Source organism: Homalodisca vitripennis, chromosome 1 (assembly GCF_021130785.1).
Source record: "Homalodisca vitripennis isolate AUS2020 chromosome 1, UT_GWSS_2.1, whole genome shotgun sequence".
Classification (NCBI taxonomy): domain Eukaryota; kingdom Metazoa; phylum Arthropoda; class Insecta; order Hemiptera; family Cicadellidae; genus Homalodisca; species Homalodisca vitripennis.
Window position 1 is genome coordinate 172,839,427 of NC_060207.1, and position 22,147 is coordinate 172,861,573.

At 35.0% G+C, this 22,147-nt stretch overlaps 1 protein-coding gene across 1 annotated transcript; it reads left to right on the plus strand.

Moving 5' to 3' along the window:
• The first annotated feature begins 91 nt into the window (after positions 1 to 91).
• LOC124354023 (U4/U6.U5 small nuclear ribonucleoprotein 27 kDa protein) lies at positions 92 to 22,060 on the plus strand. Its single transcript, XM_046804157.1, has 4 exons — positions 92 to 511; positions 16,365 to 16,507; positions 21,573 to 21,760; positions 22,049 to 22,060. The coding sequence occupies exons 1-4, from the start codon at positions 387 to 389 to the stop codon at positions 22,058 to 22,060; spliced, it is 468 nt and encodes a 155-aa protein (XP_046660113.1). The 5' UTR covers positions 92 to 386.
• Positions 22,061 to 22,147: the final 87 nt, after the last annotated feature.

A 22,147-nucleotide genomic window follows, 5' to 3' on the forward strand; every position in this document is an offset into this window, starting at 1 on the left:
GCTAAAAGTTCCTTCCTCTTTGTTTTGAGTTTATTTTTCTAAGGGTGATAAATTCGATGTTTCATTTTTAATGTCTACCTAGTAGTAGTAGTAAGAAGAAGAAGTAGTAGTCTACTAGATAGTACCTACTTTTAAAACAGTGAATACATTCTTTATAATAGTTCTGGTCCTTATAATCTACAGCTGATTGGTTTTAGCGATTTTTGTTAGTGGTAAATGTTTCAAATAGTTTTCTTTACTGGTTTTAGATTTTAGACTTCGTTTATCGTTTATGAAAAGTGAAAATGAAATAGAGTGACTGTTATCAAGAGTATCAAAACAGTTCGTTGGTGGTTGTACTCTATTATTAAGGTTTAATATTGCGAAAGACAAATTCGTTAGAAGAAATGGGTCGCAGTCGGTCCCCTTCTCCACCCAGAAGACGTCGTAGCAAGTCTCGTGAGAGAGATAGAAATGAAAGAGACAGGAGGAGGCGAAGAAGTCGTTCTCGAGACCGTGATAGAAGAAGACGGTAAGGAATAAAACAGAGTATCTCTTAGTTACTGAATAATGTAATCAGGTTCATATTGTCCCTGAGGGAGGCCAGAATTTATTAATTCTTTCATAGCCTACCAGAAAATTAACATAGCCTACCTGGGATATATGGAAGCAGAGTATAAGGTGATCACTTTTTGGGGGTAGGGTACGATAAGCGGACCCGGTTTTTTATATCGAAATTGGCAGAGGATATTACTTAATCATAACCATCGATATAATCAATCGATACTGATTAATTATTTTCAACCATTAACTTAATAATCTACATCAACCTCTGTAAACACTTTCAAATAATATTTGTAATGTAATATTTCAATTATTTATAAGTAACATTTTATTATTAAAAATGACAGTCAATTTTAGAAAACTAAACGACATTCCTTTGAAAGATGATGACATGTTTTTTGTGACTTCAACATGTTGGATTCGTACCAAAAAACCCATTACCGTAAACATGGGCTACTTTGGCCCACTTTTGAATAATTTCATACGATTTACCTTATAAGAAAATAATATTTTACTTAATTTAAGTTAAGTCCTGGTAACCTTTTAATACAACTATAACATGTTATATTTTAGATGCTGCACACACTTTTTGACCTAAACATTTGTTTTGTATTTTTAATTTATTTTTAAGATTTGGGCCAATGTTACCCTAAGGGTAGGGTAACTTTGGCCCAAGGTAATTTTTCAATAGAAAAATAGTGGTATAAAGGCATGGGACAAAGAAGGACCTGGGTATTTAAAAACACATGTTATTTAATGATAATAGTAATATTTAACACCAATTTAAAAATACATAAATGAGTAAAAAATGTAAAAAACCGTTTAAAAAAGTTAAATTTCTTTCAAAAAAGGAATGTCTTATGTTTAAATGAAATCAACCTTAAAAAGGCCTCTTTTTACAAGCTTTGGTGGCTGAATAACTTTTAAAATGTCACACCATTTGTAAAATAACGTATCCTTTTCTTGGGGCCACTTCTAAAATTTCTTAGTCGGCGCCATACACTCCACTGTCGCTTCCTCCTCCGCCTCAGAGAGCACCAACCCTGGGAATCGGAGTTCATTCCAATGAACAACAACAAATTTGTCCTTTACTACAAGTTCCTTCATGTCTTCATTGCTTCCTTTTAGGTCTTTAACATTTGTAGTTGGGACCTCGATTTCGTTTGATGTTAGACGAAAACTTGACTGAGGGCGTCTCTTTAAAAATGACAACCCAGTCACGGCCCGGAACATTGTTACGAAAACATTGTACAGTCTTTCATTTTCTAGTTAGGTAGGACTTTACGACGTACCTCAAATCAAGTTCATCCAGTGGAAAACCATATTAACATATTTTGGCGATATGACTAGCAAAAGCTAATTCTTCTTGAGAAAATACTTTAGGATGGCCTGGGGAACTTGAAAATGAGTTCTTCAATTCGTTTTTAATAGTGCTTCTGGGTATCCTGAAATTTTCTGCAGCTTGCCTCTGTCATTTCACCAGATCTGATGGTTTCTAGACAAGTTTGAAGATGTTCGTTGCTGTAGTCAGCATATTTTCGGCTCCTGGGGAGACGTTTGTAGTTGTAGGGCATCTTGAAAAACCTGAAACCAAACACATGCAATAGAAATATATTCACTACCTAACCATTTTGCAAGCTATTTATAGAACTTTACCGCTAAAAAAAACAGGTTTATAACAGTACGACCTACTTTGGCCCAAAAAAAAGCTGGGCCAAAGTAGGTCGTACTTTGTAGGTTACCAGACCTGATTTAAAAATACATGAAAATGGGAAGTCACTTTGTGTTTCACGAAGGTCTAACTACAGCACAACATTAGTAACTTAAAAGTGTTCTAAAAAACATACTTACATTAGTAGTTCCTGAAGAAATGCGTCTTCTGCAGGAAGAAGTTTTGAAGGTTAAAATTTCACTTGCTTACACGAGACACACAACTTGTGGTGTTGCTGCCCAGAAACAAACTGGGGAATCAGTTAAACTATCAGGCAGTTTGATTGATACTACCACCTAACGGAACCAACCGAAACTAATTCAGATACTGCCACAAATCGCTCAAAAAAACGAGTTTCGTTTTATTTTGCTTTTGGGCCAAAGAAGAACCCTAGGGCCAAAGTAGCCCTTGTTTACGATATGTGAAATTTGTGGGAAAGAAACAACTGTAACTGTGAGAGGAGCAAATATGGTCGTCTTCAGTTTTCCTAATTTTGGTTATAATAATTTGTTTGATCACTGTAAATATTAAATTCATATTTTAATTCAAAACATATGATTGTTATTGAGGACTTTGGATACTTTTATATCGATTTGATAGTGTAGGATTTGGGATGCGAATATTAGGTATCGATGATTACATTCTTCTATATAAAAAACCGGGTCTGCTTATCGTACCCTACCCCCTTTTTGGTTATATAGACAATAGACAATAGACAATAGACAATAGACAATTTATTGGCCATTAATAATTTTCAATAAAATTACAATAGGCTTCGTCAAATATTAAGGCTTAAATTACTAGCGCCTAATCTAAAGTTAAAAATCCTTATGAACGATCTCACAGCTAAAATATTCATTAATATTATAGAAAGGTCTATTTTTTAGCCAAGAATACAATTTATTATTAAAAACTTGACATGGTAAAGTTTGAACAGCATAAGGTAACAAATTGAACATTTTAATGCCTAAGGTTGTATGGTAATTCATGGTTTTACCTAATCTAGCTCTATCTACATTTAACTTATCTTTATTTCTTGTATTATAGTGATGAACATCATTTCTTTTCAAAACCATGTGTGACTTTTTTCTTACATCTACTAATACCTCATAAATATACAGATTTATAACAGTTAAAACACCAATATTTACAAACAAAGGTTTACAATGATCTAACACAGGTGCATCCGCTAAAATTCTCACAGCCTTCTTTTGGATTACTAGCACCTGATCAATGCCTGTACCATTACCCCAAATTATTAAACCATATCTAATAATACTTTCAAAAAATGCAAAGTAGGCCATTTTTATATACCTTTGTGATACTATTTTTTTTTAAATTACACAATAAGTAAATAACCCTAGACAATCTCTTGCATACATAATCAATGTGTTGTTTCCAAGATAGCCTGTTGTCCACTATTATCCCCAATAACTTAACAAAAACTTCAGATTCAAATATAGGCCTATTAATATTCTTAAGAGTTATTAACATTTGTTTTGTTTTTTCTGCGTTTAAATAGAGACCATTTACATTAAACCAGTTAACAGTTTCATTCATTGTAGTCTCTACCAAGTTGTTTAAGTAAAGCAAATTTGTGTGACTATTTAACAAAGTGGTATCATCAGCATATATAGTAGTAAAACTAGAGACATTAAAACTTAAATCATTAATAAATATAATAAACAAAACAGGACCCAACACAGATCCCTGTGGCACACCTATATTTATATCAGCCACTTGGGAATAAGCTCCATTAACCATAACAACCTGTTTGCGATTTGCAAGATAGGACCTTAACATGTTCAAATTCTTTGCACGAAACCCATAGAATTCCAATTTGTTCACCAATATATCAGGTCTAACACAATCAAATGCTTTGCTCAGATCACAAAGTGTGATCTGAGCCCAACAATTATTTTCCAAAGCTAAGAGAACATTATTTACAAGAGTATTTACAGCTTTAACCGTTGAACAATCAGTGCGGTAACCAAATTGACTAGAACTAAATAATTTGAGATTTTCAAAATGAATACATATTTGATGTTTAAGTAATTTCTCAATTACCTTAGACAAGATTGGTACACATGAGATAGGCCTATAATTATTCGGACAATCAAGTGAACCATTTTTATACACAGGTACAACTTTTGAAAATTTTAAACATGTTGGAAAAATCCCTTCCAATACACAACAATTAATAGAATATGTCAAAGGCTCAATTATATAATCAATAACAGCCTTAGGTTAATTAAAATACTACTCAATCCATACACATCTTTAGAATGGGAATTTTTTAGAGATAAAACAATTTTACGAACATCATCTACAGTGACAGGACAAAAAACACACTCCTCAAATGGAGGCAATAACTTATTAAGACATTGATTTGCACTATTCACAGAACTTTTCACTTTGGCACTGATCTCTTCAATAGCTGTCACACAGTGTGAGTTGAATTCATCAGGCAGAATATTACTGGACCGACTGCGTAGGGTTTCCTTCCCCGATGCTTTGTTAATGATTGTCCATGCTGCTCTACATTTATTGACTGAATTTTCTATGTAATCTTCATTACTCTGTCTCTTTGCTTCTTTAATAGCCAGTCTATAGCGCCTTCTAAGAGTTCTCAGCAAGTTGAGTAAATTATCATTATTCGTTCTATTATAAATGTCATGACAACACAAAATTTGCTTTTTCATGTTCTCTAGCTCTGGGGTATACCAATTTAAATTTTGCTTTTTAGTTCTATTATTAGGTTTATTAATCTTTATCTCTTGCATTGGATGGCATTGATTAAAAATTTCTAAAAATGTATTATAAAACAAATCAAAAGTTTCTTCTGCTGTTAAGTTACAATTCTGAGGAGCAATAAAATTCCAGTCTACCTTACTTAAACAGTATTTAAACCCCTCCAGGTTCACAGTTGTATACCTTCTTGCAAATTGAATCGAAGGCCTACTTGAATTTATTTTACCGGGGCCATCAGTCTTCTTATTGATAGGCCTATTCTCCGCCAACCAAACCATAATTTGAATAGCCTTATGATCTGACAACAAAGGTTCAAAAATATGCAGCTCGTAATTTTTAGGGCAGAGGTCAGTAATAACATTGTCCAAACAGGCTTCTCCACGAGTAGGCAAATTATTTACACAAAACAAATTATATTGCCGGAGACAGTTCAAAAAGTCATTTACACTAGGTTTTGAGGTGTTTCGGATATCAAAGTCAGCATTAATATCTCCACAAATTATTACTTTACATTTAGGCCTAAGTCTGATTAAAAATCTCAGAAGTTGATCTAACTTGTCCAGAAAGACATTTACTTTACCTTCAGGGGAACGGTACAGAGAAATAATAATGACATTTAATTCAATCAGCCTGATAGCACACACCTCAAAATGTAATTCTTCACAAAATGTATTTACGTTCAATTTCTCAGTGACAAATTTATTAGATAAAAGTATACTTACTCCTCCTCTTATATGTGTCACACGGCAGTATGCACTACCAACCAAATAGTCATCGGGTACATTATAAGTCACTTCATTATCCCGTAACCAATGTTCACTGAGGCACACAATATTAAAATTATCAGATTTTAAAATCTCTTCAAGCTGTTCAACTTTTTTATGCAAACCTTGAATATTAATATAAAACATTTTTAAGTTAGGCAAGTTCAAACATTCCAAATCAGTCATGTTGACCATGTCCGGGCTTAGGCCTATGTCCTTTCTAATGGTATCATTAGCTGCTCGTTTAAAGATTCAGCCTGTGTCCGCCTCTTGGTTAGAAACTTAGTAACATACATATTTTTAGGCCAAAAACTTGAATGATAGATTTCATTATAGAGGCTACTTGGTACTCCAACTTTAAATGAACTATATTCTTGAGGAAACTTTGAAGTTAATTTTTCCACAATATAGTCAGCTTCCTTCTTATCTTTAATATATTTCTCTAAGTCTTTAGATTCAATATGTGGACGTAGCCTAGATACAAATAGAAAAAGTTTCTTCTCTGCTACGGATAAATTATCATCGGCCGCTGTGCCAGTGATAAATTTTTTTTTACCATTAGACCCATTTCTAGTTTTATCTGATATAGTTTGGCCTCTGCTGCCTGAATTAGGTTTAACCTGAATAGATCCAGTAACATTTGTACTAGGCCTAGACCTCCTATTTGACCTACTGTTAACTTCTAGCCACTCACCATCTTCCTCCTTATAAGCTAACGCAGAGCTTAACTTAGGTGTACTAGTTAAATCAACTAGCCCATCAGTAAATTGTATTCTTTTATTATAATTACAATTCAAACTATGCCCTACATCTCCAACTGCATCAGTCCTAGGTTTAGTTATGGATACAGGCTGACTATGTTTTCCAGGAACTAGGCATAGTTCAGATAAGTCTTTACTTACCAAATTGCCACTAGTTAAATTATTCTTTAATTTATTTGCATAAGAGTCCTTATTGTCCAAATTTAATACAATATCCGTGATGGCTTCCGATTGGTTTTTAATAGCTGCTTTAAGCATCTCATTTTCATTAGTCAATCTACCAAGCTCAGAAGTTATAGCCTTCTGATTGTTTGTAATACTTAAAATTTCATCGGTTAATATTCGAATTTGACTTGAACAAGTCAAACTTTCGTAATTAGTACTATGGTGATTAACCTCCAAAGCAGCTTCACTATTGATTGTACAAGTTGCTGACTCCATAACCTCTCGGCACTTTTGGCATACGAACACTGCTTTGCCTAATAACTTCAAGAAGAGTGTAAATTCTTCGTCGGATATATCAACACAAGCTATATGGTGCCACGATTTACAAACTCCATAACAAAATATAGATTTATTACTTTTTGTAACGTTTTTAGAACACGAACGACACTTCGTTTGATTTTTACCGCCGGCCATCTTGATATAAATACTTTATAGTTTACATTATCCTTGTTAGCTATAATGATCTTAAAGCAATCTTGATATTATGTGTTTTCATTTTCAGAAAGAATATGGCCAGAGTAGGATAAGTGAAAACCCAGTTTTTATATCACTTGTTACAATCAATGGTAATTGTCATATTAACGGCTGGAGCGGAAAAATACGAGTTTTGCGTTATTAACTTATTGGAATCGTCCTATAGAACAAAAAAATATATAGGCTAAGGTTTGACGGGATGGAATTGAGAAATAACGAAGTTATAGAACATAAAAAATGGAACAACTGTTCACGTGCGGAGTAATATTTCCATATTGTACATCCACGTCGAGCGTCACGTGATCTTTTGTGACCATGATTCAACCTCTTGATGACGTTATCGCCATATTTGCAAACGTAAATGAAAAATAATACTGAAATGAGCAGTATTTTGATCCATATGAACAATGTTTTTCTTAAATTTCGAGCTACAAATTAATTAATTAGTTGTTATCGAGTTGAGACGAGTGCCATCAGCGAAAGAAAAAATCCTTCGAGATAGTACCTATCAGTAAAATATCAAATTCTAGAGGGGCTGATCAGAAATATAAATTGAATTGTAATGGAAAGGCAATTATGTACCATGTAAAACACTCAATAAATCACGAATACCCCTAATATAAATACATAAATGGACATTAATAGAGAACACTTACCATTAGTGTGTTCCACAGAATGTACAGAAACGAAATAATCTCGTTTCGGTCGAAACGTAAACTCTTAACATGTCCGACACACCAATTCACTACGATTGGTCGAACTAGTGGATGGTTGATCAATGATCGTCACACACTCACTCGATCCAAACTAAAGTACACGATATCTAGTGAAGCACTGACTTCTGCCCCGGAGAGTTCAGATAACAGATACGCTATCAGTCCCATCTGCAGATAATATTTACGATACACCAGTTCACTACGATTGGTCGAACTAGTGGATGGTTGATCCATGATTGTCACGCACTCACTCGATCCAACCTACAGTATACGTTATCTCTGACTTCTGCCTCAGAGCGCTCAGATAACAGATGATATTGTGTTTCTTAGGGCAAATTTAACACAACAGTCACGGAACTGATCAATGCTGCTCTAAACTTGGTGGGAAACTAATGTGATGAGGTCGGCCTCACTGTCAACCCCACCAAGTATGCTGTGGTTGCCTTTACCAGAAGGCGACAGATGGAGAGCATTGATCTATTTCTACTCAGAGGCTCTTCCATTGAGCTGAAGTCTGAGGTCAAGTACCTGGGTGTGATCATAGATAGAGTTCTTAACTGGGGACCTCATCTAGAAAGGGTCGTCACCAGGGGGAAATGGTCTTTAATTCAATGGTGGGTCTTGGGCACTTAAGCCGAGGCTTTAGTACTGGCTTTACGTTTCCGTAGTCAGACCTGCACTAATGTATGGAGCTGCTGTCTGGTGGTCAAAAATGGAGGCCAAGATGGCAGTAGCTTGTCTGGCGGGCATCCAAAGGATGGCTTGCCTTGCTGTCACTGGGGCTTTTCCTAGTGCGCCGGGTGCAGCTTTAGACTGTCAGGCTATGGCCAGGAGGAGTGCCTACTGTCTTCAGCAAGCGGGACTCTGGTCGGGCTGCAACAGTGGGCACTGTAGAATTAGCATCCTGATTCAGGAGGATGTTCTGCACATGATCTCTGATTAGATGCCACAAAAGTTTTCCTTTGACAAACCCTTTAAGATTGTGATACCTCCTAGGGACGATTGGTCGGAGGGAAGGAAACCTCTTCCACCAGCAGAGCTTGAATGGTTTACAGACGGCTCTAAAACAAAAAGCGGCACAGGCGCTGGAATTGTGGGGGTGAGACCATCCAGTGAGCTGGTGGTCCCTATGGGTCCATATCCTACAGTTTTTCAGGTGGAGGTCGCAGCCATTATGGAATGTACTCCCTTTTTGGTGAGGATGTCTTCTTTTTCATTTCCATGAATGCCCTCATGACCTGGCACCCAACCGAGTGTTACTCTTATTATTCATTGCCAGCTCTATTATTCATTCTTACATTCTCAGACTGCTTTTGAGTCAAACAAACAGGTATCAAGTGCCATTAGTACAGCCTGATTCAGAAAGTGTTAAGTATTTTAATCCTTTTGTCCTCATTTGTATGAGTCTTCTGGAACATGAGTATTGCCATGCACTCCGCTTGAAAGACCTTGGCATGTTTTCCCATGGGCACTGCCATGTTAACTCTTGGTCTGTTTATTCCGTATCCTGCCCTAGGGTCAAGGCGTGAGCCATCTGTGTAAAACTTTAGGACTCCTTTTGTAGGGTAGGCCTCCTTTTTAATCCATTTCTCCCTTCCTTTGACACAGACAGTATATGGGTTTTCAAAGGAGTATTTCTTAACTATCGCATCTGACACATTGGTTAACATTTCAGCCTCAGGAAATTCCTGCATTATCTTCATGTGGCCTTCTAAGGAGGTAGTATTATTTATTACCTTAGTTTCTAGAAGCTTCATTGCACTTAGAGCAGCTGTTCTCATCACCTCCTGCCCCAGAGGAGTGTATCCCAGGACCGCTTCAATTGCTAGTGTTGGGCAGGAGCTCATCACTCCTGTAATGCTTAAGCAAGCTAGCCTTTGAAGACTCTGTAGCCTTTTAGCAGCTGTTGTTTGTTCTACTTTCAGCCACCACACTAAGGCAGCATATGTGACCATCGGATTTATTATAGTTTATAGATCCAATATATCAATTTGGGTTTCAATTCCTATTTAAATCCTAATATTCTCTTACAGGCCCCAAGGGCCATTGTCGTTTTGGATATTCTGTTCTCAATATGTGAGTTCCAAGTGAGCTTCTCATCCAGGATTATACCCAGGTATTTCACTTCTTTTGTTTGGTTTAACTTACACTGATTCCTTCCAGGACAGGTTGTGTAAGCTGGAACTTAATTTTCCTGCTAAAGGTTATCATATTTATTTGTTTTAGATGGGTTGATCCGTAGACCTTCCCCATGTCACCAGTTGCTTATGAGGTTTGATTCTTCTTGAATTAAGCGTTCAGCGTGTCTTTGTTTTTTCCTTTGACCATAAGCACTAGGTCGTCTGCATAACAAGTAGCCTTGTTCCACTCTTCTCTGCTTTGCTAAGAAGATAATCTACCACCATCGCCCACAGGAGAGGAGACAGAACTCCCCCCTGGGGGCAGCCTTTCTGGGCCATGATTGTGGCAGATTCGTCTCCGTACTTTGCCTTTACTTGTCTGCTTTTTAGGATGGCTACTGTCTATTTGACTACATCTGAGGGAATTCCAAAATGTTCCATAGCAGTCGCCATGGATTGATATGCAACTCGGCCGAAAGCTCCTTCAATGTTCATAAAGACGCTGTCTAGGACTTCCTTTTCGTTGAAGGTGTTTTCCACCACTTCCACTAAGCTGTGGAGAGTGATGGTAGCTGATTTACCTTCTATATAAGCGTGTTGAGTGGGACTAAGTAGGTGGACTGTTTTTACAAGTTGTGTTGAGTCGGATACTTGTCTTTTTTCCGCACGAACACCACCAGTGTTGTCCTCCAGTTTTTTGGTATATATCCTAAGGCGTAACTGCTTCTGAACAGAATGATAAGAGTATTTAATAAGATGTCCAGCCCTTCTTCAAGAGGGTAAAACTCCATCTTCCCCAGGAGATTTAAATGGCTTGAATTATCTTATTGCCCATTTAATTCTTTCATGTGTGAATAGTCTTTTAGACTGCTGTCTGGCTTTTGCAATTTCTCAACTGGATCTGCCCTCGACTAGAGAATAAATATCCTCATTTCGTGTCAAGTGACCTCCCCAGAAAGTGCGTCTCCAGAAGCAGTTCTAAGGTCTCCTTCCTGTTCACTGTAAGGTCACCGTTGGCCTTTACTAAGGACCCCATTGGGTTAGTGTGATCGGTTTGGAGAGATTTTTGAAGCCTGGCAGCCTCTAGTAGGCTGTTTATGTCTTTGCAAACATTACTCCAGGTTCTTCTTTTGTTCTTTCTTAGTTCTCTTTTATATTCGTTTTGGGAGTGTAAATATCAAATATATTATCAATCATATACACTTTTGGTTGGAACTAAACCTACTATGACTTTATAATAAATTAATGTAGTTCTGAAATTGTTAGTACGTGCAGAAATACTACTGCAGATTGCCTATCATTTTGTAGAGAGAGTTGTTTTGTATAGTTGTAAAAATGTAACTAAAGCATTATTATTTTCTAAAATATTAAATACCTATATTTTTTTATATAAAAATGTAAATTAATTTATCCCTTTTTTAATTTATCATCGTGTTTTTTAGAGTGAAATTATGAGTTAGTTGTGTAATTGTTTTATTTTTTTAAATCTGGAAATATATTTTTATGTGATCAGAAGTTACCAGCTGGATTGTAAACGTATATTGCACTATATACAAAATTAAGAAGTTGTGGTTACTTTAGTTTTGTTCATTTAAAACTAATATTTGTATTTTCACGTTATTTATTCGTTTGTAGAAAGTTTGATTAAATGTTTTTGTATCATTTTCAAATTTCTTGTCATCCAAAATAATATAAGGTTGAAAGTGAGAGATAATGGAGTTGTAGAATTTTAAAGTTGATACAGTACGATTTATCTTGCAAGATAGTAGGAAATTATGGTTAGGTGAATTTACAACATTTGTTTGTTTTATCAAGTTACGTTTCCTACACCAAACTGTAATGGCCGGAGGTAATCATTCATGATCAGACCCTCTAGAATTTGATCTTCTATGAATGGTACTATCTCGAGGGACGTTTTTCATTTGTTTCCATTAGAGCGAGGCAACACTGCTGTAGCCCACACTCATGGCTGGAGACACTTATACATAGCATAATATGAGCTCTTATTCTCAGAAAGTCTAACCATGGGTGTCCAACTTACAGAGGCTCGATTGCCAAAAGTGAAATCTTCAACTTAATTTTGGGCTATATAGTAATACTCTAAATTGAAAACAGTAATAAGAGATTATTTAAAGTTATAAATAAAACGAAAATTAGTCTAATATTATTTTTATTGATCCAAGTGTTTGTTTTACACAGTTAAGAAAATTGTTCTGAAAAAATTTTTGCAGTTAATAATTAGCCTATATGCAAACGAGAATCAAAATATATATTACTTATCAGTGTAAACATTGTGGGGGATCAGCTGCATCCACCAAAGAACGAAACCAACTGTAGTTGTGTTGCAGCCAACCTCATGAAATGAAGTAGAGATGCATCAAAAAGCTTAGTTCTATTTTGGTTTATACAAACTTTGGTTTGGATAAAAATAGTATACTTTCTCATAATAGGTACTTCCAAACATTAATGAAATTTTTAGTCTAAAATCCTCAATTTTGAAAATCTCTCTTTCATTGGGAAGTAATTTGAAAAAGTCTCAGAGCTCTTTCTTGCTTTGTCATTAGAAAAAATGTCAGCTTGCATTTTACATAATTTAAGTTGTAGTTCAGATAGTTGGTCTTAAATTGTAGCTCCAAGAGGATTATAAAGCAGTACATTACTTTTGAGATTTTAACTTTGTTGAATTTCGTATTGAACCCATCAGATACTTCTTAGATTTGAAAACTGCAGCTTGAAAAATTGTTATCTTTGAATTTTCAACTAACTGAAGACAGCTAGAAAAGTGAATCAATTTCTTGCCTTCCAATGTTTGTTTGAACACTTAAAACACTGCAAAACCCATTGATGATGCTTAACAAATCTGATATTGTTTGTTTTTGTTCCTTGAAGTTCAAAATATTGAGACCATTGGTCAAGTCTATGTCAGAAAAGCTAATTAATTGGACCAACAATTCTGGATCTTAAAACTTCTTTTCAAGTTCAGTGATGTCAGTGATGGCACATATTTATTAAGGAATATACTTTTCTTATAGCATAGAATTGTTCCTTGCACTTTTCTGCACTCAACCACCTTACATGGTTGTATAATAAGAAGTCTCCATTCTCCATACTCAGCCTCTGTTTCTTATAAAAACCGCTTAAATTGTCTTCGTCAAAGGGCTCGGTTTCCACCTCTGTTCAGATTTATAATTTTAATCACAAGTTTAAAAATTTGATCCTGCTTGATAGATTTTTTACATAAAGCTTCCTGGTGAATAATGTAGTGGATTATTGGACAAGCTACTCCATCCTCCGTAAGATACCCTACTAATCCTTACTTTTTACCTGCCATTGCTAGTGCCCCATCTGTAAAAATGGCAGAATATTTAACAGAGCCTCCAATTCTGTTAACTGCTTTCTTTAAAGCCTCATAAATATCTTTTCCTTTTGTTGTACCAAGAAGAGAACACAATTCAGATAGTTCCTCCTTACTAGAAAAGTCTCCTTACTACTTCAGTGGTAGTACGTACAAATATTAAGAGCTGACTGACATCTGCTTGATCAGTACTTTCAACTAAACAAAGTGAAACATATGAGCTTTGTATAACCTGGCCAAGTAAAGATGTTTCTATTTTCTCACCCATTTCAATAATCCTTTGTATGGTTTGATGTAAAAGTGCCACTGATTCAAATTACTCACCTATTTTGAAATCCTCAAAAGCTTTTGGCATTTCAATAACACATTTTTAAAATTAAACTGCCGTCAAGTTTCTTTGCCCTGGCCAGCTCAAGAGATGCGGCATAAGATACAATCAAAGATTGAGTTTGGGAATGCAATATTTTACTAATCATACCAATTTTTATTGTTGAAGTTTCTTCTTCAAATCTGCATATTATAAGATCGCTTCCAAAAGAAATTAATTTCTAGTGATATTTTTTATCAAACAGCTTTTGCAGGCTGACCAAAATGGCATGGCGAGCCACTCCTGGTCTAAACTAATGCAAAACGTTTGTTTAGTACAATCCCTCTGATTTCAGTATTATTGTCATTTTACATATCTAAAAGGCTGACACAACACAATGGCTGACGTCAGCAGCAACCAATACGAAGTTGACTCACGATCATGATCTTGGTGCAGATTAAGAAAAGAAAATATTATTCTACATGAGAAAAGTAGATTTACTTTTAATGTTCTACAATTTTGTTATTTGCCATATCTACATATTGTTTTGTTCCAGAGGACAATAGCAATAGGTTAATAATGTAAAACTCACATTTTGCTAGTCTGATTGTTGTTCTTCTTCTGTTCCACAAACTGCTGAAAACAACCTATTGTCCTCCTGGGGAAATTCACCACCCTTGTCTAAACTACCAAATCACTGAAAACAACCTATCAGATTAATTCCACATGTGCCCATATATCACAGTGTAACCCTAGATGAGCCTTGGTTGAAACACTCCTTTGTCTAGCCATTTTGCAATAATTTTTGTTTTTATGTATAAAATATATAGGCTATAATTTTTGCCTAAACCTAAAAATAACAAGATATGTTAGATTTGTTTGATGACACATGAAACAAATCTTTTTCTTTTTATTTAGAGTAGCATATTATTTTTTTGCATAATGTGTAAATAAATTGAAATATTTGAACTAAAAGAGATTATAGGATAACCACAACATCATGACAGTGGAAATGAGAAAGTTTGGTTTATGAAAACACAGATTTCAATATTGTAAATTTACAGAAAAATATAAATAGTTTTTGATTCTGTAAGTCTAATGTTAGTTTCAAAGTTTTTTAGCTTTCAAGAAATATATAGTTTGTTGAATTACTAAACAATAGAATAAAGATACAATGTAAAAGCAAATTTACACTATTTCAACACCACTGTTTGTAAAGTGTAAAATTTTATAAAAATTACATATTTATATTTGAAGAATCTAAAAAAATCTTTGCCTTTATAATAAATCCATGTATAGTACATCATTTCGTACTTAATTAGGTAGGTCTATATATACAGTAAATAAATAAATTGTAATTTTGTTTTGAAAATTGTTCATTGTCAATGGTACATTACAAATATAAGTAATTTTTTTATTCCTTTTGTCTAAGTGTATAACAGTTTTATAATTTATCTCTCTACTTACATTTATAGCATTTTAGGTGTAAAGGTGTACTCTATACATATTACTGATTATTATAATCAAATGCCTGGAAACTCATTTTCCCAGAGCAAATTTTAGCTATTTGGATCTGAACATATTTTTTTTTTTTTACTTTTTGAGATAAAATGTTTTATCAAGTGAAAATTGAATAATAAAACAGAGAATTATACAGATTGAGTAACAAAAATTGATTGTGGTGACAAACAGTAATATTTAAGTGAAATGGTATGTCACTAACCAAGTTAATGATAAAGAAACAGCACAACTGGTTGCATGTATACCTGATTTTTAATGGCCAAGGAGACACCGCCACGAACTCAACAAAATGGTGAAGTTTAAGGAAACAGCGGAAGCACAAAGGAGTTGACCAGTGCTCTGTTTATTGCAGTCACTAGGCCAACTCTTCCTTATTCAACATGTCATTTGAATGTCTTCAGTAAGAATATTGTTATATGAAATATTACAATAGTTAATGGAATATTTATATATAATTTTGTTTTAAGCATATAGGCGAAAATATCTCCAACTTTTCTATAAGAATTCATTTCAACTTTCAAGTAAGTTGATTATAAACAATGGGTGGTTTGATGTGGCGTGGCATTACTGTTCTGTTGTTACACCTGTGGCTAAAGAGATCCAACCCACAATGAGTTAAAAGTTTCTGATATCAAAACCAATCATTAATGTGTTTTCAGTTAATAAATTAACTACTTTACAAGGCTGATGATTCAGTAACCAACCTTGTGAATGTTGACATTATTTGCTCTACTCTGGTTGGGTTCTTTGTAGCTTATTGGTGTTTTCTGAATAACTGGTTTGTATCATTTACCACTATTAGATGTACCTGAATAGTGTTAATTGATTAATTTTTTTTTAATGTAATAATAAGAAGCTATTATTAGATTTATATCCTGCAAAAAGTTATCTTGACTGAATACAGTGAACATGAAAGATACACCTCTTTGTTGACAGTAACAAAGAGTTATCATGTTTTAGAAATCATAAGTATTGATTTTAATCTAGACTTAAAGCTAGTTGTACAGTGATAAATTTGTGTTATAATCACATGAACTAATCCTTCTTTGTCATAGATTCTTGTATATTATTTACTTTAAACTTTTGACTATCTTAAACTTTTCCATGTATGTTCAGATCACCTGAAAGAGAAAGGGACCATGATCGCAGGAGAGATGAGCGTCGAAGATCACGTTCATGGTCTAGATCTCGTTCCCGTTCTAATGAAAGGAGCAGGACAAAGCCTCGAAATGCACTTCAAAATCGTCCACAAGTAACAGGTAAACCACATTTTATGGTGTTTGAAATCAGAAATTGGAATACTTGATCAAACATCTTAAAAACATAAATTGGTGTCATTATACATGTTTGTTACATCAGTACATGTATGTCAAAACTATTGCAAATTATTAATATAAAAGTCAAGGTTATTATACAATTTATAAGTTGTAATAGTAGTAATAGAGCAAAATTCTTCAATAGAGAGATGAACTTCTCTAAAATCGTGTTGGCCAGTTGCTTCTTGAATATCTCTTGCCATTAGGAGGGAGTAGGTTGAAGAATCTTGCACCAACTTAGGAGGGTTTCTAGGTGTAAAGGGTAGTCCTTTGCGCTGCAGGTTAAAGTCATTGGCATACCTTATGTAATGTTCATGGTTGTCCCTTCTCCTTGGCATATTACAATTAAAAGCGAAGGATGTTGCCTCTACAATATATAGGGTTAGGATTCTTATAGTCTTGAACATTTTTCTACAGCTGTCATGGGGTTGAAGATTGGCCAAGGTTCTCATTACACACTTTTTTAGGATTAAGACACAACGTAAACTGTATTTTGAGGAGCTTCCCCATAAGCTTTTTAGTGTTGAAAAATTTTACATTTAACATTGCTCTGTTTCATTGGCAAAATTGTTGCATTTGGTCACGTATTTAAGGGTAAATGTATGAGATTCACAGTTGTTGTTCAGGACTAGGCTGTCTCTTGTTTTCAGTTGAATCCAATGTATGTGTGTAGGTAGTCGAGACTCACCTTACATCATTGTAAAGGGAACTCTGGAATCTACAAACACTCGAGTGTACAGCCTCGATGCCAGGGAAATGAGGAAAATAAAATATCAGCTAACATTTGGTGGTCAAAATGAGTTGAAAAGTGAGATGACCTTCTTTGACTCACCAGTGTCTGTGTTGAACCGGTTGGAGCAGTTGTGTAGATACAGAGTTGTGACAAGTGCGTGTCAGAGTGAGGAAGGACCCACAGTCTGGACTCTTCAGAGGCACTGAAATGCGAGTGAGTAGGGTTATATTGGAGCTGTGGCGCTGTATGAGATTATTACTCTCAACCAAATTTATTTGTATTTCAATTAAATGTTATATATATCAAGAAGCTGTAAAAAGCCAACTTCATACTGGTGGTTTACTAATTTTGTGTGTACAGTAGAAGCTCTTTTAACCATTAAAACCTCTCTTAATCCACTTAAAATTTTCAGAATGCAGAGGTTTGCTTGAATACTTAAATAGGTTTGTGAGTAAAAAGCTAATGGTTTTATCAGTTACAAAAAAATATATTATGTGAATTTTTTTATTCAGCTTCTTAATAGTTTTAGATTTTTTTGGTGAAGCCTAAATAAAGTTTATCCAACTAATAGTAATGTCAACTTAGAGTCAAACCTAAGTATGTTACATTTTAGTTAAGTAATTTTTATTTTATGTTGTCTCAAACATTATGCCAAATCATTTTAAGCAAACATTTTCTAAAACAAATATAGTAACCAATCTCACAAAACATCTCACCACATACATAATGTGGTTATGTGGACACTATAAAAATTAGAAGGTTTTTAGGTAGTAAAGATGTGTATAAATCGGCCTATAGTAATTGTTGTCATTTAGTAGCACCTTTTGAAAATTTCTACATGGCTTACCAAACATGACCCCCAGAGCTCACAACTATCCCCTAAAAGTTCATATATGTTGTAATCTAGAAATGTATGTATATTATGGTTATTTGACTGTGATCGCTTTAAAATAATGTTATTATTTCAAAATAACTGAAGAGAATTAAAAGGCAAAAAGATAATAGAACAATTTCAAATTACCTACTATTGAAATTAAACTATCAATCATTATAAAATGGGAAATGCAAATAAATATATATTTCAGTCTCAAAAACATTACTCAATTTGAAAATTAATGTAAAATCATTTTTTAAATAAATATGTTAGAGGATGTAACATCCTTAAAATGAGGGCATATTGTATTAGTAACAAACACTAGCTAATTATTTAGCAAACATTTGCTTCTTTGGCATTTTTAATTGATTTATCTTGGAAAATCATAGAAATATTGAGGTTCTAATGTATTTCAGATTAATAGATGTTGAACAAAGACAAGTAGAGAATAATAAATAATAACACAAAAATGTTGATGGTCATGAGGATTACTGGAAGGTAGCCATACATAAAAAGATTAATTATTTCTGGCCTTCCCTTTTTCTCTTCCCATCATGTATCTATGTACCTGGAGTGAGAGTACTCAACTCACTTATTTCAATAAGTCAGACTAGTTGACATATGTCAAGTCTAGTTTTTGTTCTATATTTAAATATTCTTCAGCTTCACTCGAATTACCAAAAAAATGTTAAATAATATTTAACTTGAATTGAATAATAGACAACTAATTCATTATATGTTTTTCAATACTCACATGCCTCTCTCTACTCAAAGTAAAATATCAGTTCATTACTTGCATATTGCTGAAAGGTTAACTACTTAAGAGATGTAAAAAAGCAAAATATTGTCTTATATCTTGATTCAGATTTGCCAAATACATTTATAATACAAGTGTGCAGTAAGATTGAACACAATGTACTCACATGATACCGTTATAGCCCTCAACTGGAACTGATCTGATTGAGCAAGAGAAACTTGAAGATAGCAGATTTTTTTCTGTAGGTGATGTGATTGTTGTCAGATTCAGAAATCGTCGACCAGTACCAAGACCAGAAAACTTCTTTGAATATGGTTGAACAGATTATGGCTAAACATACTACCGAACACATACAGATAAGTTTACAAGATGGCTCCACTCTAGAATAATTGAGTGCATAAATGTAAGGGAGAAAATTGTGAGTTGGTTCAAGTAATTTCTCATACACACCTAAAGCCAACAAATTTTGTTGTGGTGTATACCTCACACTTCAGTTGCAACAAGAACTCTTACTTTACACTTGTACTGAACCCTGCTGTATACTTTTCTTTGTCCATGCTTTCAAGTCAGAGATTAAAATTTCAGCCATGCCCACATCTTTCATGATGTAGATGAATGCAGTATACCTGTCGCTGTACAAAATTTAAGCAGTTCAGACATGAGATTTTAAAAAAACCTATTTTAAACTTGTACCTTTACGGACCATAGAACTAATTTTTTCTTACACTGTGTATGTCATGGAGGGACAGAAAGTACATTCTTCTTCTATGGGGAGGCTTATTACCATGCACTTAAGCCTCAAGGGCCTTTTACGCACCCCGGAAGCCCCAAAGGATTCACATCTAGAAATGCCACAGAACGGTTGAGGTCCCATCATATTGGATGCTGAGCCCAAGTTAGCCAGAACATCAGTTCTTTATTCCTAGAGATCCCCTCATGACCAGGAACCCAGCAAATAGTTTGTTGATTTTGGCAAGGGAACAAACGACTTGATATCAATCCCAGACAAGTTTGGAGTTGAACACACAAGAGTCCAATGCCTTTAATGCTGCCTGGTTATCTATGAAAATGCTAATAACCCCCAGGATAGCAAGACAAGCCATCCTTTGGATGATAGTAAGACCAGCTATCACTATCTTGGCCTTTGTTTTTGACCACCAGACAAAAGCCCCAAACATTAGTGCAGGTCTAACCATGGAAACATAAAGCTAATACAAAAGCCTCAAATTAAGTCCACAAGTCCCCCCACTGTATTGCCACGTCTGTATTGCATTAAAGACCATTTTCCTCTGGTAATAACACTTTCCAGATGGAATCTCCAGTTCAGGACCCTATCAAGAATCACATCCAGGTACTTAACCTCGGACTTCCAACTCAATGGAAGGGCCTCTCAGTAAGAATGGACCAATACCCTCCAACTGCCGCCTCCTAGTAAAGGCAATCACAGCAGCCTTAGTGGTGTTGACACTAAGGCCCATCCCATCACACCAGTTCCCCACCATGTTCAGAGCAACATTGGTCAGTTCCGTGACTGTTATGTTGAACTTGCCGCTCACAAATATCACAATGTCATCCATGTACCCCTATGCAAAGACACTACTGTTGTTGAAAGACACAAGCAGGTCATCCCCAACTAGGTTCCACAGAAGAGGAGAAAAGACGCCACCCTGGGGACAGTCCCTTGTAGACTTTGCACTGATGCTTGCTCATATAAGAGTGGTGGTAACCACCATGTCTATGAGCAAGGCCCTTATCCAGTCACATATTTGGCCATCAGTACCAAGTCTCTAGACCGCATTGGCAATCGCCTGAGTGCCTGTATTGTCCATGCATCCCTTAGGCACAGTTGCCTCACACCGTGGGATTTGGGGGCCCCCAGTCATACAAAAGCAGTGTGTGGTACGATTCCAGAGTTGAGCACAATGATAAAAAATATCCACATACAATCTACTAGCCCACATTATTGTATATTTGAGCATACATACATTTTTAATGTTACAAGGAATAAAAAAAAATATGAGTCTTAGCTTTTACAAGTTAACTTCTAGCTCAAAATAATACAATTGGATATTTTTATAGAAACACATAAATTTGTTTTACATATTAAAACTTAAAATTAAAAATTACAAACAAATAAAAGTTAAATAACAGCACAGACACAAATAAATGCAGAAACTATGTTAAAATACTAGAAAATGTATGATTGCTAGCTACAAAAATATGTTTTCACAAATGGCCAAATACAACTGCTGCCAGACTTAACTGGTTTCATTTGATGCCCCTGTGGTAGACTGTGAACTACAGGTAGACTAGGTGCCATTTTGCATCCCCTTCCCATTGAAATAATATAAATAATAGACCAGATATTTTGTCACCTATTACAACATCATAATTTGTATTTTGACCATTGACAGTCCCCGAGCCTTGTCAAGGTTTTGTTGTTGGCTGAGTACTATTTATTGATGACATCTATCAATATTCTTGGCTCGTTCAAGCATGTTTATTAAAAATGAAGGAAAGATAGAGGACTTTTCCTTCCTCATAATGTTAGTATTTTATTCAAAGGGGAGGGTTATAAAGTGTTAGAGAATTTTAACATTTTTCCAAAGATAAAATAGAATTCTGTAGAATCATGTTGTTTCAGATGCTGATTTGGAAGGGAAAACTCAAGAGGAGCAGGAAATGATGAAAATGCTCGGGTTTTGTACTTTTGATACAACCCGAGGCAAGAAAGTGGAGGGCAATGAGGACGGAGCTGTCCATGTCATATTGAAGCGCAAATACCGACAGTACATGAATCGGAAAGGTGGTTTCAATCGGCCTTTAGATTTTGTCACCCCCCCCCCCCCCCACCCCCCCCCCCCCCCACCCCCCCCCCCCCCCACCCCCCCCCCCCCCCACCCCCCCCCCCCCCCACCCCCCCCCCCCCCCACATTCTAATGTATAAAAGAAAATATTTTTCTTTTCGATAAAATGCAAAAGTTTTGGGATATTCTAGTTCTGTGCAAAAGTTAGCACAACACAATATTTCAAGGAAATGTATATATATATATATAAAAAAATGTTAAACAAAATTTAATATAATTTGTGACCAAATGAATTGTTTTACTTATTTTGGAGATAATGATCTAGTGTATTTCCAAACATTAGTACAATGTTTGGAGTCACGTTATATGAATCAATGGGCGACATCTCAATTTGATATAAGTTTTTATGAAA

What these genes read in the sequence shown, in the direction of transcription:
- LOC124354023 (XM_046804157.1), top strand. Translation starts at nt 387, where the DNA reads ATGGGTCGCAGTCGGTCCCCTTCTCCACCCAGAAGACGTCGTAGCAAG. An exon ending in GACCGTGATAGAAGAAGACG is followed by an intron (nt 512 to 16,364) that starts GTAAGGAATAAA and finishes ATGTATGTTCAG; the next exon opens with ATCACCTGAAAGAGAAAGGG. An exon ending in AAATCGTCCACAAGTAACAG is followed by an intron (nt 16,508 to 21,572) that starts GTAAACCACATT and finishes ATGTTGTTTCAG; the next exon opens with ATGCTGATTTGGAAGGGAAA.